The 13,088-nt window shown below is 37.4% G+C and overlaps 1 protein-coding gene across 20 annotated transcripts in view; it reads left to right on the forward strand.

Moving 5' to 3' along the window:
• The window catches only part of CHD9 (chromodomain helicase DNA binding protein 9), a 103,973-nt gene that overhangs the window by 38,362 nt on the left and 52,523 nt on the right, over window positions 1-13,088 (forward strand). For 17 of the 20 annotated variants that reach the window (XR_011143345.1, XM_068956391.1, XM_068956384.1 and 14 more), the window contains one exon: window positions 5,797-6,134. Coding sequence is in view for 19 of the 20 variants with exons in the window: in XM_068956391.1 (XP_068812492.1) it covers window positions 5,797-6,134 (338 nt within the window). In the remaining variant the exon portion in view is untranslated. Of the gene's footprint in view, window positions 1-4,184; window positions 4,581-4,676; window positions 4,939-5,796; window positions 6,135-13,088 lie in introns of those variants that run through there. The other 3 variants (XM_068956400.1, XM_068956401.1, XM_068956402.1) reach the window with 2 other exon arrangements.

The raw sequence follows: 13,088 nt of genomic DNA on the forward strand, positions 1-13,088 counted from the left end.
GTAGTGAAAGCACTGTCCATGTATGTAATATGCATTATTGTGTTTGGTAGCTTTTAGAAGAGAAACAACATCCTACTAGACAGCGTGTGGCATGAAAAGCAGGTACTTGTTTCCTCTTAGAAACGTGACTGGTTTAAGGTTGTTGTCCTCTGCATTAATGTTTATTTCCAATTAGTCTTAAAATTCAGTCATAAACTTAGTGTTAAATGTGTTGTAAAGTTTGGATCACAGTAACCAAATTTACATTGTGAAGTAACTATTGTGCAGGTAATAGAATGCTGCCGTGTCACATTGCAGTAGCAATCGGCTATTCATTTGTCAACATTACAGGTAACAAACACGGGAGGTGGAAAAACCAGATTTTTGTCCCTGTATCTTCTTTTTCCTTTCTTTAATGTAGCAGTAAGACTTTTGGGTTAGGTCTCAGGTATACGTATGTCTTGAGATTCTGTATCCCTGAAACATTGAGACAGTTATTCGTTAGCAGTGATAACAGGAAGCAAGGAAAAGAGTGAGGAGTATTATCAGCATAATGAAAGAATCATAATTTGAAATGCTTCACTGCCTCCCTTAATAGTTCCATATATGCACCAAACAAGAAAGGAAAAATGATAGAACCCTGTGGATCTTCATTTGACAGTGTGCTTGGCTTTGAAGAGCAATCCCAGCAGATGATGTGGGGCAACTGTTGAACAAGAAAAAAACAGTTCGGAAGAAACCCTGGAAAAATAAATAAATCAGTGCAGTTGATGTCAAGTCGTCTTGATTTGTCCATGGACCTGGTGGACCGAAAAGAATTTATTATGCTTTCTAGGCATACTGTGCTTAGTAGTTGCCTCTTCCCACAGATATCTGTAATCTACCACAAGAAGTAAAGGAATCTTTCAAGTCATTGACAATGAAACCTTAGCTTTCTACTTTTAGAAAAGGTAGGATCATAATTAAGTTCTTAGTGGTAACTAGTCTTTGGGTGAGTAGATCCACAAGTGAAAATCAATCTTTTTGTTAAAGATAAGGATGCTTTATATAATTAAATCAGGAATGTGTAACTCATTAAAATAGCAGAGAAAGGCATTACCAGTCCTTTGAGTATATCTAGAATGGATGTAGCTCAGGAGAGAGATTTAGTCTTAAAATTCTGTGCATGCACAGAGTTGAAAGTAATACAACATTGGAATGAATGGCTATGCTGTAAGAAATGTGTTCTTACAGTAGAAGCAATCTTTTGTTCATGGAAGAGATAGGGCAGGATTTTCTGGAAGATAAATTTTTTGCTCTATATATTCAGCTTGTTTTCTTGGGGCTTCCTGGGTAGTGATATGCAATGGATATGAAGGAACTATTAGAGGTTATAGAACAAACTGAAAGTGGCTTTATGTCTTCAAGGGGGGAAAACAGTGTCTGTATGAGTTGATGACAATGATTTATCCTCGTCTTAGGAAGAATTGTTGAGCCAGTGAAGGCCTTCAAGTGCATAGCCTGAACTTCCCACTAACAAAGTGTTGGAGAAATGCCATTTTATGAAAAACCTGCTCACTAGAGTACTCCTAGCTACTGGGAAGACTTCTGTCATGATTCTTTCTGGATATTGCCTGGTAACTCGGTTGCTTTTTATGTTAGCTTAACAAGATGTCGTTCGGAGATGTATAGTGTACCTCCTGCTCCTGCAAGACAGCGTGTCAAAGTCTCTTGACTGCTGCTGAAGAGAAGATGCGATCCTTGCTGCTGTGAATCAGGGCATAAGTGGGGAAGTCTACAGCTATTGTCTTACTCTCTTCCATCCGTAGTATTTTTTAGGGATAACTCTTCCATGTGAACAGCCCAGTTGCCTATACCTGCTGCTATTAATGGCTTCTCCAGGCAGCAGCAGCATGAAATTGACGTGCTTCTTGACAATTTCATTGCTGCCCACAGGATTTTGAATAGCAGCAGGGGAACTGACTGGAGTCTTGTTAATTTCACTCTGCCGCTGCTTGGCAAAGCTATTACAGCAGCAGATACCCTGGAGCTCTCTGTGCGGGCTCAAGAGGACGACGTTGCACTGGTTTACATTCAGTTACATTTGGATGATTATCTTTGCAACCATGAAAACTACAAACATATTTTTCCAAATAAAATTTTCAGTTTTTAAGTACATGTCTGCCTTCAGGTTTTCCTTTCTACCTTCTCCTATGTATTTGTCAGTTAAGAATTTCTTTTAGTGCTGGTAGATGGAATAGCTTTGTATGCCATTGGCAAAAGGATATCCTCCTTTAGGATGTTTGATGCACGTTATCTCTCAATGGGGGGGGTGGGGGGGGCGATTTTGGCTTTGCAAAGGCTTTGTCTTTTCTGTTGTAGATGCGATATACATGCAGATGTTGTCCTTTGCAGTGTAAGGGTATTTCTGGTTCTTCTAATCTCAGAACACTTATGTTTCTTTTCAGGTTTTGGTTTTTGTAACGGTGGTGACTTTCTTGATGCAGGTTTCATTAAAGCTTTAGTTTAGGATGACTGACTGGTGCCTTCCTGCATTTTCATGAATGTCATTCCCATCTGATTAGGAATATTGCAGCAAAATTAAAAAAACAAAAAGCGTCTTCTGTTTTCTAACAAATATTTTACTGTTTGTGGAGGGCAGGAGACATAACCTATAAACAGAAACGATAGTATAGAGCAAGAAGCAAAGGGTCAGCCTCAGGAATGAAAACATACAGTAGCCTAGTCCAGTGAACTCACGGTTCTATAGTAATGAAGTAGTAAAAGTTATCTGAGGAAATATATAGGAAAAAAATTTTATTTTAAAGTAACAGTCTCTAGAAAGGTTATTGCAAAAGATTTAGCAGAGAAGCTGCCACTTCTACTATTGCAAGCAAAGTGATTAGGCATAACTTTCTGTTGGTTTGTTTCCTATGCCTGGAATGTTCAGGGATCGTTCAGTCTTTCAAAAATTCTCTGACATGACCAGCTTTGTAGCTTTTGGTTTAGAGCTAAAATTATACTGAGAATGAAGTAGGAAACTTTTTTTGTTTATCTCAAAATATTAAAATAATGCTTTTTTTTTTTTTTAGCATTTTTCATTAACTTACAAAGTAATGCCTGTAAAAGATAAATCACTGCAATTTCTGTTATGGTTGCATAAGTATAATTTAGAAGCTTCTTGGCTAGAGTTCAAAAAAATAAAATTAAAATTTAATAATTGTCCTTGTGTATTAAGCTGCGTGTTTACAGAAATAGCTTTGAATTTAAGTGAGATTGTTTACAAAAGAATCCATTTCGTGTACGAGTACCACTAATATTTTAAATGAACAAGGAAGTTCATTGTGAAGCGAGTCTGAAAAGAAGTGAAAGCATGATTAAGTGTAAGAGCTAACTTTCAAAATCTCAAAATCACTGCAATATTTTAAATTGTCAATGGGATATCATACAGTACATATTTTTACTTATTTCATGATTCATAGTAAGAAAAAAAGCGACCGTATTCTGGTCTGCCTTCGTTCTTCTTGAATGGGCTTTGGTAAACGATGCTACTGCCAGGATATAGTTTTTATGTGAAAAGTTTTTTTGTTAAAGGGGAAAAAGAAAACAAACAACTTTTCAAAACCCTGATCGTACCTTCTTTTAGGTTTGCTTTGACATGTTAAAAATGCTTTTTAAAAATTTTATCAGACATTTTAAAATAACATTTCAAAGTAATCTTTGAATGAACAGGAGTTTACTACAGAGTCATGTTCCATTTAATTGAGAAGGTCTGTAGGTCTTGGCCGGGGGCAGAGGGAAGGAATACAATGAAGAGAAGGGCATTCTTCCGTTATCCGTAAGAAATGGAGACGCCTATGATGGAACGCTGCTGAAAACTGTTACTGGCTTGCAGTCGTCAGTTCAGTGTGAAAAAGTAAAAGGTGTCTCGGAGAGCAAAATACGTTTGAGGCCGCAGACCAAGGGGAGGGTGGGTGAGTGGGTGCCTCTCCCTCCGTTTAGATGAAAGAGCTATAAAGTTGCAGTGAAGTGGAATACGCAAAAATGGTTAGTTCCCGTGATTTTCAACCGAAACGGATCGAAGCGGCATTTGTGGTGTTACTGCAGGAGGTGGAGAAGTAAGAGTTAATCCCTGTACCACATGCAGGGAAGAGCAGCCCGTTGGGGGTTAAATTGCAGAGTCTAATGGAATAATAACTGGTAGCACCATCTGCTGGCCTACTTCCGCAGAAGGAGTCAGTATTTTTAACGACATCTCTAATATTCATGCTGATGCATTTTGATGCTTTGTGCATTCATTTCTTTCTGTGCTTTGTTGGAATCTGGCTATCTGCTTACAGCTATTGTTGAAATTCAGCTCTTTGCGGGAGGTAGACAGTCTTTGTCGTACCTGAGCTGGACGATCAGTGGATGTATACTTGTCAAGGGAGAAAGATGTGGATAAATCACAATGTGTGTTTGTGGAGGGTTGTGCATATCTTGGCTGCAGCTTGCTAAATAGGCCATTTAGCAATCTTCTTTCAATGCTTTTCTCCTGAGCACTGCCTGGGGTGCTGAAAAAGCAGAGGGCAAGCCTTTGTCTGACGCCAAAAATGTCTTCAGTGAAGAGGCCAAGAGGAAGGGTAAGTGAAAGCCTGAATGAGTGGGAGGAGGAGGGGTTCTTTGGGCTAAAAGGCTAATGGGATTGAATAACCTTCCTTATTACTGGCTGCTGCTGCGGGAGTCGTGCTGCATCGCCATCTTGAGCTTGTTGCTGTTTTCTCGAGTCTTGGTTATTTGTTATAGCCTGTAGGCCTTAAGGTGGCATTTTAGAGAGTGATCCTAAACCCTGCCTCCTTCCCAGTGCTGCAGCACTGCTATTAAGCCTTTGAGGCACGTATAGAAAATGTATCCAGTGAAGTGCACTGGATTTGGCCAGAAAATGTGTTTGGATGTTCCGGGTGGCTTTTCTTCATGCAGTAGTCAGAGGCGCGTTTACGGGTGAGAACGTAACATAACTGTTATCTGCTGGGCTTTTTTTCTCTGTTTGAATAGGAAATTCTTTCCATTCCTCCAAGGGGAAGGGGGGAGGGGAAGAAAGCAAAAACATGTCTTCTAGTCTGCTTAAAGAGAGACTGATAATTTGGATATCGAGTTCTCAGTGTAAACAATTCTGCATAGATGAAGTCGTGATTAAAAACCCTGAAATAAAAGCGAGAATTACGTCCTCTAACTAACGTATTGAACTTCATGTTGCTCTACGTAAAACAAAGATTACTTTCTGATCTGTCTACCAATATAACGCTCTATAGTTTAGTTTTGGTTTTGTCTTTTTCTTCATCTTGATTTTGTTCAAGCGTCTGTTCTGTTTAGCACTGAGTTAGTCTTGCAACTCTTAAGTCTTTAAGGTATATCTTTAAGATATCTGTGGCCCTGGTGTCGTATCAAAAGTGGAATACTTGTGCTGTTACCTCCGGTGGTTCTCTGCGTTCAAACGTTTTGAGAATAATTTTTTGGAGATGTGTGTCAAAGGTATGAGAACGTTTAAGAATTGATGACTGTTAACTACAGAGGTGGAAAGAAGGGTGAGAAAATTTGAGAAAAGTACTTTATAATGATTTTTCAGTATGTAGACGGGTTGTTTAAAACACAACAATTGATGTACTTATTCTGAAACCAACACCGTTCTGTGGTAAAACAGAATCATTTTCCTTCTTTGTTGTGTCCTTGCATGAGTCTCTGCCAGTTTGATTTTTTTTTTAATGCAATTCCAGATTAAAAACACTTGCATGTTTTTTAAAAGAATGTTAGTATTGTTAAAATAAAGGGATTTTGTTTACTTTTTGTTTCATACTGCAGCCTCCTTCCTCCAAAAAGACTGATGGTTCAGGATCGTATACTAAGTTACAGAATACCCAGGTGAGGGTAGTGTCTGAAAAGAAGCAGAAGAAAAAAGCAGACTCTGAAAGTAAACAAGAGAAGGCAAATCGCATAATATCCGAAGCAATTGCAAAAGCAAAAGAGAGAGGAGAGAGAAACATTCCGCGAGTAATGAGTCCTGAAAACTTCCCCAGTGTTTCAGCTGAAGGAAAAGAGGAAAAGAAAGGAAGAAAAGTGAAATCTAAACCGAAGGACAAGGAAGGCAAAAAGGCAAAAACTGGTTCTTCATCCAAAATTAAAGAGAAAACAAAAATTGGGTAAGTAGATTTAAATGTCCTCTTATTTCTCTTCAGTTTGCAAGCATTCTATGAAAATGAAAGCTGCTTACTGATAACAAAATAGTGTGCTTCACTGCCTACAGAAAATTCTTTCCAGTTCAGTCCGTGTGTGGACTTTCTTATTCAGGAACAAGAATGCTTTGTTTTCTCTTTAGACTGAATCATTTTAGAACTATCCTTTGAAGAGAATAGCTTTCATATTTTAAATTCATAGCCTACATTACCCTGTACTTTGAAGCATAGACAAGACTGAAGTATCTTTCATCTACCAGTGTAATTTGTTTTGAATTTGAATTAAGTTTATCTGATATTATAAATGCTGTCTCTATCAATTCTGGCATATATCATCAATGTAGTATATGTGATAAACTGCATAGGAGGAAACTGCAAGTGTAATGAACTTTTTGGGAAGTGAGTATTCACACAGGTATTGCATGTTATATCAAAGGTAAAGTGTCTTTTAGAAAATTTTTATTCAAAGCGCTTTGTAGTCTTCAGTCCTGTCAATTTAATCTGCCAACCTAAAAACTTTGCAGACTCAACTGGCTCAAACTGGGTTGGTACCTTGGTATGGCACCTACAAAGAGACTTGTAAAATGTTAGATCGCTGCTAGGGATTCAGTAGGTGGCACTCCTTCTGACTTTGCTGCTAAGCCGGTTCTCCAGTATAGCTTTAAAGGAAAGCATGTGATTGCCAATGCTAAGTCTGTCAAGTAGGACTCGAAACAGAAATCTTAGTTATGATGTGATTTTTATTTTTGGAATGCTGCGCCCTTTTTGCAGTAACAGAAATATTAGCTGGCACATCTGTCCAGATTTAAATGTCTCACATACATATTTATATTCTTACATTTATGGAGCACAAATGAATGTGCTTTTAATCAGCTCATTTCTCTGCAATCTGATTTGCAATTTTTGTAGAGATTTGTGGTTTTCTTACTTATTCCAAGTGAACCTCTTCCTTGAGAAGTTATCCTATAGTACAAAGGTTATTACTGCAACTTCTCATTGATTCTTAACCTGAACCTTCCTGGTCTTTATTTCCTTCCTTTCTAGTTATGGATTGACATATGAATAATATGTTAACACTGTATAGTGCTTTCTGGTTGTTTTTTTTTTTTTTTTTTGTCGTTCCCCCCCCCCCCCCCCCATCTGCTTGTCAGAAGTGGGGTTTGGGAGATTTACTTCCAGAGTTAATTTCCCTTTCATGTTCCTAAATTGAATCATGTTCTATAACAGATGGACATTTTGTGTGTCTTTCTAGTCTGGAAACTTATATGCTATTGTTTAGTATGAGTTTCTTGAAGTTTTATATGAATTGTCCATAGTGTGCTTTTTATTCATTCTCCCGGATAATTAACCAGACCTACTGAATGATAATCCTTGTGATATATTACATTGTTTCCACAACTTTTTTCTGTTTCAAAATAGTGAAATAAACTGTTCCCTTTGATTTATGCTTCTCCAGACAGTTTTCTGTCTTCATGAAACACGTAACTCTCCACATTCATTTGGATTTATTTTCAAGATATCACAAGGCAGTGTGAAATGACAAGCAGATAAGACGCTTCCCAAACTATATTTTTAAACGTGATCCCAAGCATGCTGAAGCTGGTGAGGAGACTCCCATTTAGTTGACTGTGGTCAACTTCTTTAGGAATTTGGCATCGATCTGTCAAGGTTTGCCTCCCCGTTATTTACCTGTTTAACCAGCTAATGCCCCAAGAGCGCTCTGTTAACTTCATCCTGCTGCCAGATAGCGCTGACGGTGCGTGGGACACATACCTAAGGTTGACTCGTCAGACCCTGTTAATGAGCAGTGGTGGGAGGCTTCTAGGACCACGTATTACAGATTCTGCAGTATCTATAGATTTCGGTGGTTGGTTGTAAATCTGAGGCTTCCTGGCTCCCAGTTACTTCACTTTTTTGTTTCTGAGTAGCTTCATGTGTTATTATAATTGCACTGTTTTATGTGTTTTTTTTCTATAAATAAAATATAAAATGTTTAGCAAGGATATAATACATCTGTTTTGAAGAGCAGTGAATTAAAAAAAAAAGACCCTGATATTTTTTTTTTTACAAATAATCCTGCCAGACTTTACTTGAAGTGCTCCTATGTACAAGTAATAATTACTATAAACAGTTTAGAGCTGGTTTTCAAAGGTGGTTAAAAGATTGTGTGTTTACCAAAGTTTGTTATTAAAATCTGGGTTTTTTTGGAAGAGAAAGCTTTGAAAAGGCTCAGAAACTCTTTTAAAGCTTTCTATATTACAATCTTATGAAAATATTCTTTAATGAATCTAAGCATGTTCTGGAAATTACTGACGTCTCAAAATATGATTCAGGTTTTGATTGGGTGAGTTGTCAGTTTACGTTATTTTAAGATAATCGAGAAAACCAAAACAAACTCTGATTAAATAATCATTTGGTTTAGTTGGTCAGATCTTGGGAGAAAGTTTTACCATGATAAAATAATATCTTGAAGACATAAGTGCTTAGGGGAGGAAGGGGAAGGAATGCCTTGTTTCACAAAAAGCTTTTATTTTTCTCTTGGAAACAAAGATTTTTGAGATCTTTCTAAAGTTGGAAGAGAAAACTCACTTTTTAATTACGGGGGAAAAAAGCAGTAAAGAAAAAGAAAAGAAAAAGCGGCAATATATATGACAGGGTATTTTCTTTCCTGCTTAAATAGAAGCATTGTGAAAGCTGAAGACACTGAAAAATCCCATTATAAAAATAAAACAAATTACCAATTGTTACTGTTATCAACTGCATTTCTTTTACAGACATTGACATCCCCAGTGACACCTTACAGTTACAGGTGTACCGTCATAACATTAAGTATACGTTCTAAGAAGTAGGGAGAACTTGTTTGGGTGTGTCTGGCTTTCCTTTTTAAAAGGACATCCGCTTTCATTTGTCCATCCCAAATGACTTATTTTTGGTGATTTCTATAGCAAGCAGGTTTGATTTGCAGTAACTCTTAGGTATGCAGATTCAGCTTGCATTCTGAGGAGGAGGATTTGCTGAGTGCCAGTTTCCCGGCTGTGCCTGGTAGCAGGCTGATAACCTGGGCCTGGCTGAGCTGGCACAGCTGGAACCAGCACACTGCTTGCTGAACATACCTTGATTAAAAATTGCCCGGTAGCCATCGGTAAAAATGCGTCCATAAAAATATAATAAAAAGCCATAAAAGCATGGCTTTTACTGAAATTGAGTAGCCCTCCTCTAGGATCCAAATAAGTTTAACTACTGTGTGTCGTAATTTAGGGGACAGGATGATTTTAAACAATCTTTTTTTTTTTTTTTTTTTTTCCCCTTACTAATTATACATAGATTGGTATGTCTTTTCAGGCTTTATGTTAACTGTTTATACTTTCCTTAGTGTTTCCTATGAGATCTGCAAGTATGGTAAAAACATGATTGTTCTCAATTTATTGTTGTTAGATATAAATCACTAGCAACTACTTGCTAGGCAGGCTACAGTTTTGTTCTAAAGGCAGGGATTAAGATTTTTAATCCTCTGACCTATTGAAGTCAAAGAAATAACACCTATTAATTTCAGTCAGATGATTTAGAACTGAATTCAATAATTAAAGTTGATGTGCCACAAGCGTTGATGAAGATAAATGGCAGAATTCTTATTACTAAGAATGTTTTAAGTGTATGACAAATTAATCATAGTAAAATAATGTATGTATAATGTATTTAGCATTATCAAATTATGTAACCTGTTTGTTTTATGTCCTGGTTACTTTTCAGGTTAATTCTTTACAACTCACTAACTATACAATTTTTCTGAGGATTGCAGACCCACTTTTATTCTGGATAGCCAGCATAGTGCATTGATGTTTAGGAGTCTATTTAAATACTTAACATTTTTGCATAGAATTTGTATCTATTTATGGGCTTTTCTAATTGATTATAACTCCATTTCTTCCATTTAAGGTGATGCATGTTTAAACTGAAAAGTGAGTGAACTTTAATACCACTTGATGTGTAAAGGATAGAAGAGTTTTGAATTCATGAACGTTCTGTTGTCCAGAAAACTAGATTGGCATTTAGATTTTACAGCTCACTGTATTCCCACCTATGCAAACATAAAATTAAATATCGTGGCCCTAGTGAAAACCAGCAGCTCCACATTACTGATGTAAAGGACAATATCAGTAGACTACATTTAGGCTTTTTTTTCCGCCTCACTGCATGATTTAAAAAAAAAAAAAAAAGCTGAGTAGAAGTAGACTTGCATAAGTTTCTTTCAGGGTGGTAGCCCTTTAAGTTCAAAACTATTTCCTGTTACCAGAAACACGCTGATTGTTGTATGTACTAAAAAGAACAATGGTACATCATCTTTTAATTATTAACCCTTAAATTATGTAGTGCATGAATCCAACAAGTCCTTTGTGATCCAGTGCCCTACTCAAATGAATAAATGTCTCTGTAGCCTTGAAGTAGATATCAGATACACCCTTTACAATACCGAGTGTTTTAGGGACTTAAGACCCTGACAGAAAATCTTTATATCATCGCTCTTTGATATGATACTGTTAAGATAGTTTGAATCCTGTCTAAACTCAGTTAGCAACAGGAGACCTGTAAAAAAGCAAATGATTCATGTGTTATGCCGGTCTTATATCATTTAAGGTTAAATGCAAAGTCTTCAAGTGAATTTCATGGATAGCAGACATTGTGAAGTTGCTTCTTGTACTATATTTCATGTACGTCGTAGCCAAATGTTGGGTAGTAAACCTGTGATCCAAGGCAAGAGCTCTCACTGAATCTCTGGGTTAGATCACAACCGCTGTTTTGTCGGGATTGGAAACGGGGCACGCGTTCCAAATCAGACCACCCTGCTGGGATGCGTTTACACGCAGCGAGCGATGACTCCTTGGCGTAGCTTTTGCTGCGCTCAGATTCTAAGTTTTGATGTGGAAGTTGGGTTTAAGTCACATAATCTTAACTTTCTTTTGCAGGATGCATGAATGCAGAACAGTACGGTTTTGTCAACCAAATACCTAAACACTGATTTGTTCTCTTGCGTTGTTGTTCTAATTTGGTACGAACCTGAAAGGGTTATTTGTTTGAGACTAGACTAGACTGTTTTAAAAGTCAGCGTACAATCCAGGTATTAATGTCAGATATAACTGGAGATGGAGGCAGCGGCTAATTTTAGTATGCTATCGTTTATTAAGCTTATGCTAAAATGATAGGAGTAACTTTTTTTTTTTTATGTTACCAGTATCTCTGATTTCAAGAGGATACTGTATCTTGTTGAGAGAAAAATCTGCTTTGGATTTTGCTAATAGATAGAATTGGTTAGGTTTTGTTTTGTTTTTACTGAGTTATTAAAGAAAGACGAACGTAGCTGGTGATAACAGGTGTTTTGTTGTTTATTTGGAAGGCTTTGAAAATTGTTCTTCACAATTTTAAAGCTGTTTAAGGCACTGACAACTCTTCCATCGCGTTCTCTGCTTTCAAACAGAAGGGGGAACGCAACAGATTGCTACAAGTTTTTCATGTATAAGGAAGAAACTGCACAGTTTACAGATGTGCTCCTCCAATTATGGTTCATGGTGGTCTTGCTGATCCTTAGGCTTCTAGGTTTGTGGTCCTAAAACACTGGGTCATGTCCTAAAGATTAGAAATAATAAGTTTCTCAACATTTTAATTTTAATTTGTGGTTACAGAAGAAGGCAATATGTTTTCTAATTAAAATAATATTTCTAGATGTTATGTAAGAAGGGGTTTTAGGTTTTAAAAAGCAAGAAAAAGTGAGATTGGTGTGGAGTCCAGTGATATTATTTATACTACGTCTGCAGTGTGCTGTTTCCTTTCTAGAGAAACAGAATAGTTTCTCTTCTGAACAGTTTGTTTCAGTTTGGAAAAGGGATTTCAGCCGAGGATCTCTATGCTTTCATGCAGAAATTTACAAACTGGCAAGAAAGAACTTGCTTTTTCAGTGAAAAACTTTACAGAATTGATCCAGTTTACAAGCGTCTGAAAATCATTGTTTTCACACAGCAGATTTTTTTAGAAGTTTCTGGCCAAAATGGGAGCAGATTGCATTTTTACTAATAGAAACTGATGACTTCAGCGCCATACTGTAGTTCAGCAACTTCTGATAACAGGGAGCGCTGTGGTGCTGGGCGCTGGCTCAGAAGGGAGTGAAGCAGTACATTGACTGCTTTCCTTGGCAGGGTATCCGTGTAGAGGAGGAGGCAATCAGATCTGCAGCGGGTGGAGAAGATGGTCAGAAAACATCAGGGAGATGCTTGGGAAGAGGAGTGCCGGGGGTGGGGATTGCAAGAACAAAGTAAGACGGAGCAGCCTGTAGAGGAATGGAATAATTTATGGGTAAGACTGGAGGGACAGAGTAAGAGGTGAACACAAGGGGGTACTACTAAAGAAAAGGAGAGAGAAAACATGCAAGGAAAGGTGGAGTGGAGAGCAGTCTGTCACTGCCAAATACTGGCACCAATGTGCCGTAATTGAAGGTCCTTACATTGCTCTGCTATTCAAAGGCTGCTACTGCAACCCATAGGAAAACTGTCATGGCCTTTCTTATTACTGTTTTGAATTCAGAAGCAGTCTGAGTCTAAGGTGTTAATTATGTATGAAATGAAGATGAAGCTAAGGTTGCATGGATACAGATGCTTAACATAGCAACATGCATTTAGGAAGCACTTTAAATCTACTGTTACATAGAGGATGGACAAAATTAGGACCAAGTTGCCCACAGAGGTATCAGCCTTGGACATATTCAGGACTTGACTGGACGAGGCTCTGCATAATGTAAAACATTAATATATTAAAATATATTTAGTTATCCCTTTTTTTTGTTGTTACTAAAGTAGTCTTGTTTTCATCCAAAAAACCAAAATATGTCTGAAAATGACAATTATGTCTTTGTTGTCATATGTCAGGCTGTGT

This window comes from Struthio camelus, chromosome 10 (assembly GCF_040807025.1).
Source record: "Struthio camelus isolate bStrCam1 chromosome 10, bStrCam1.hap1, whole genome shotgun sequence".
Classification (NCBI taxonomy): domain Eukaryota; kingdom Metazoa; phylum Chordata; class Aves; order Struthioniformes; family Struthionidae; genus Struthio; species Struthio camelus.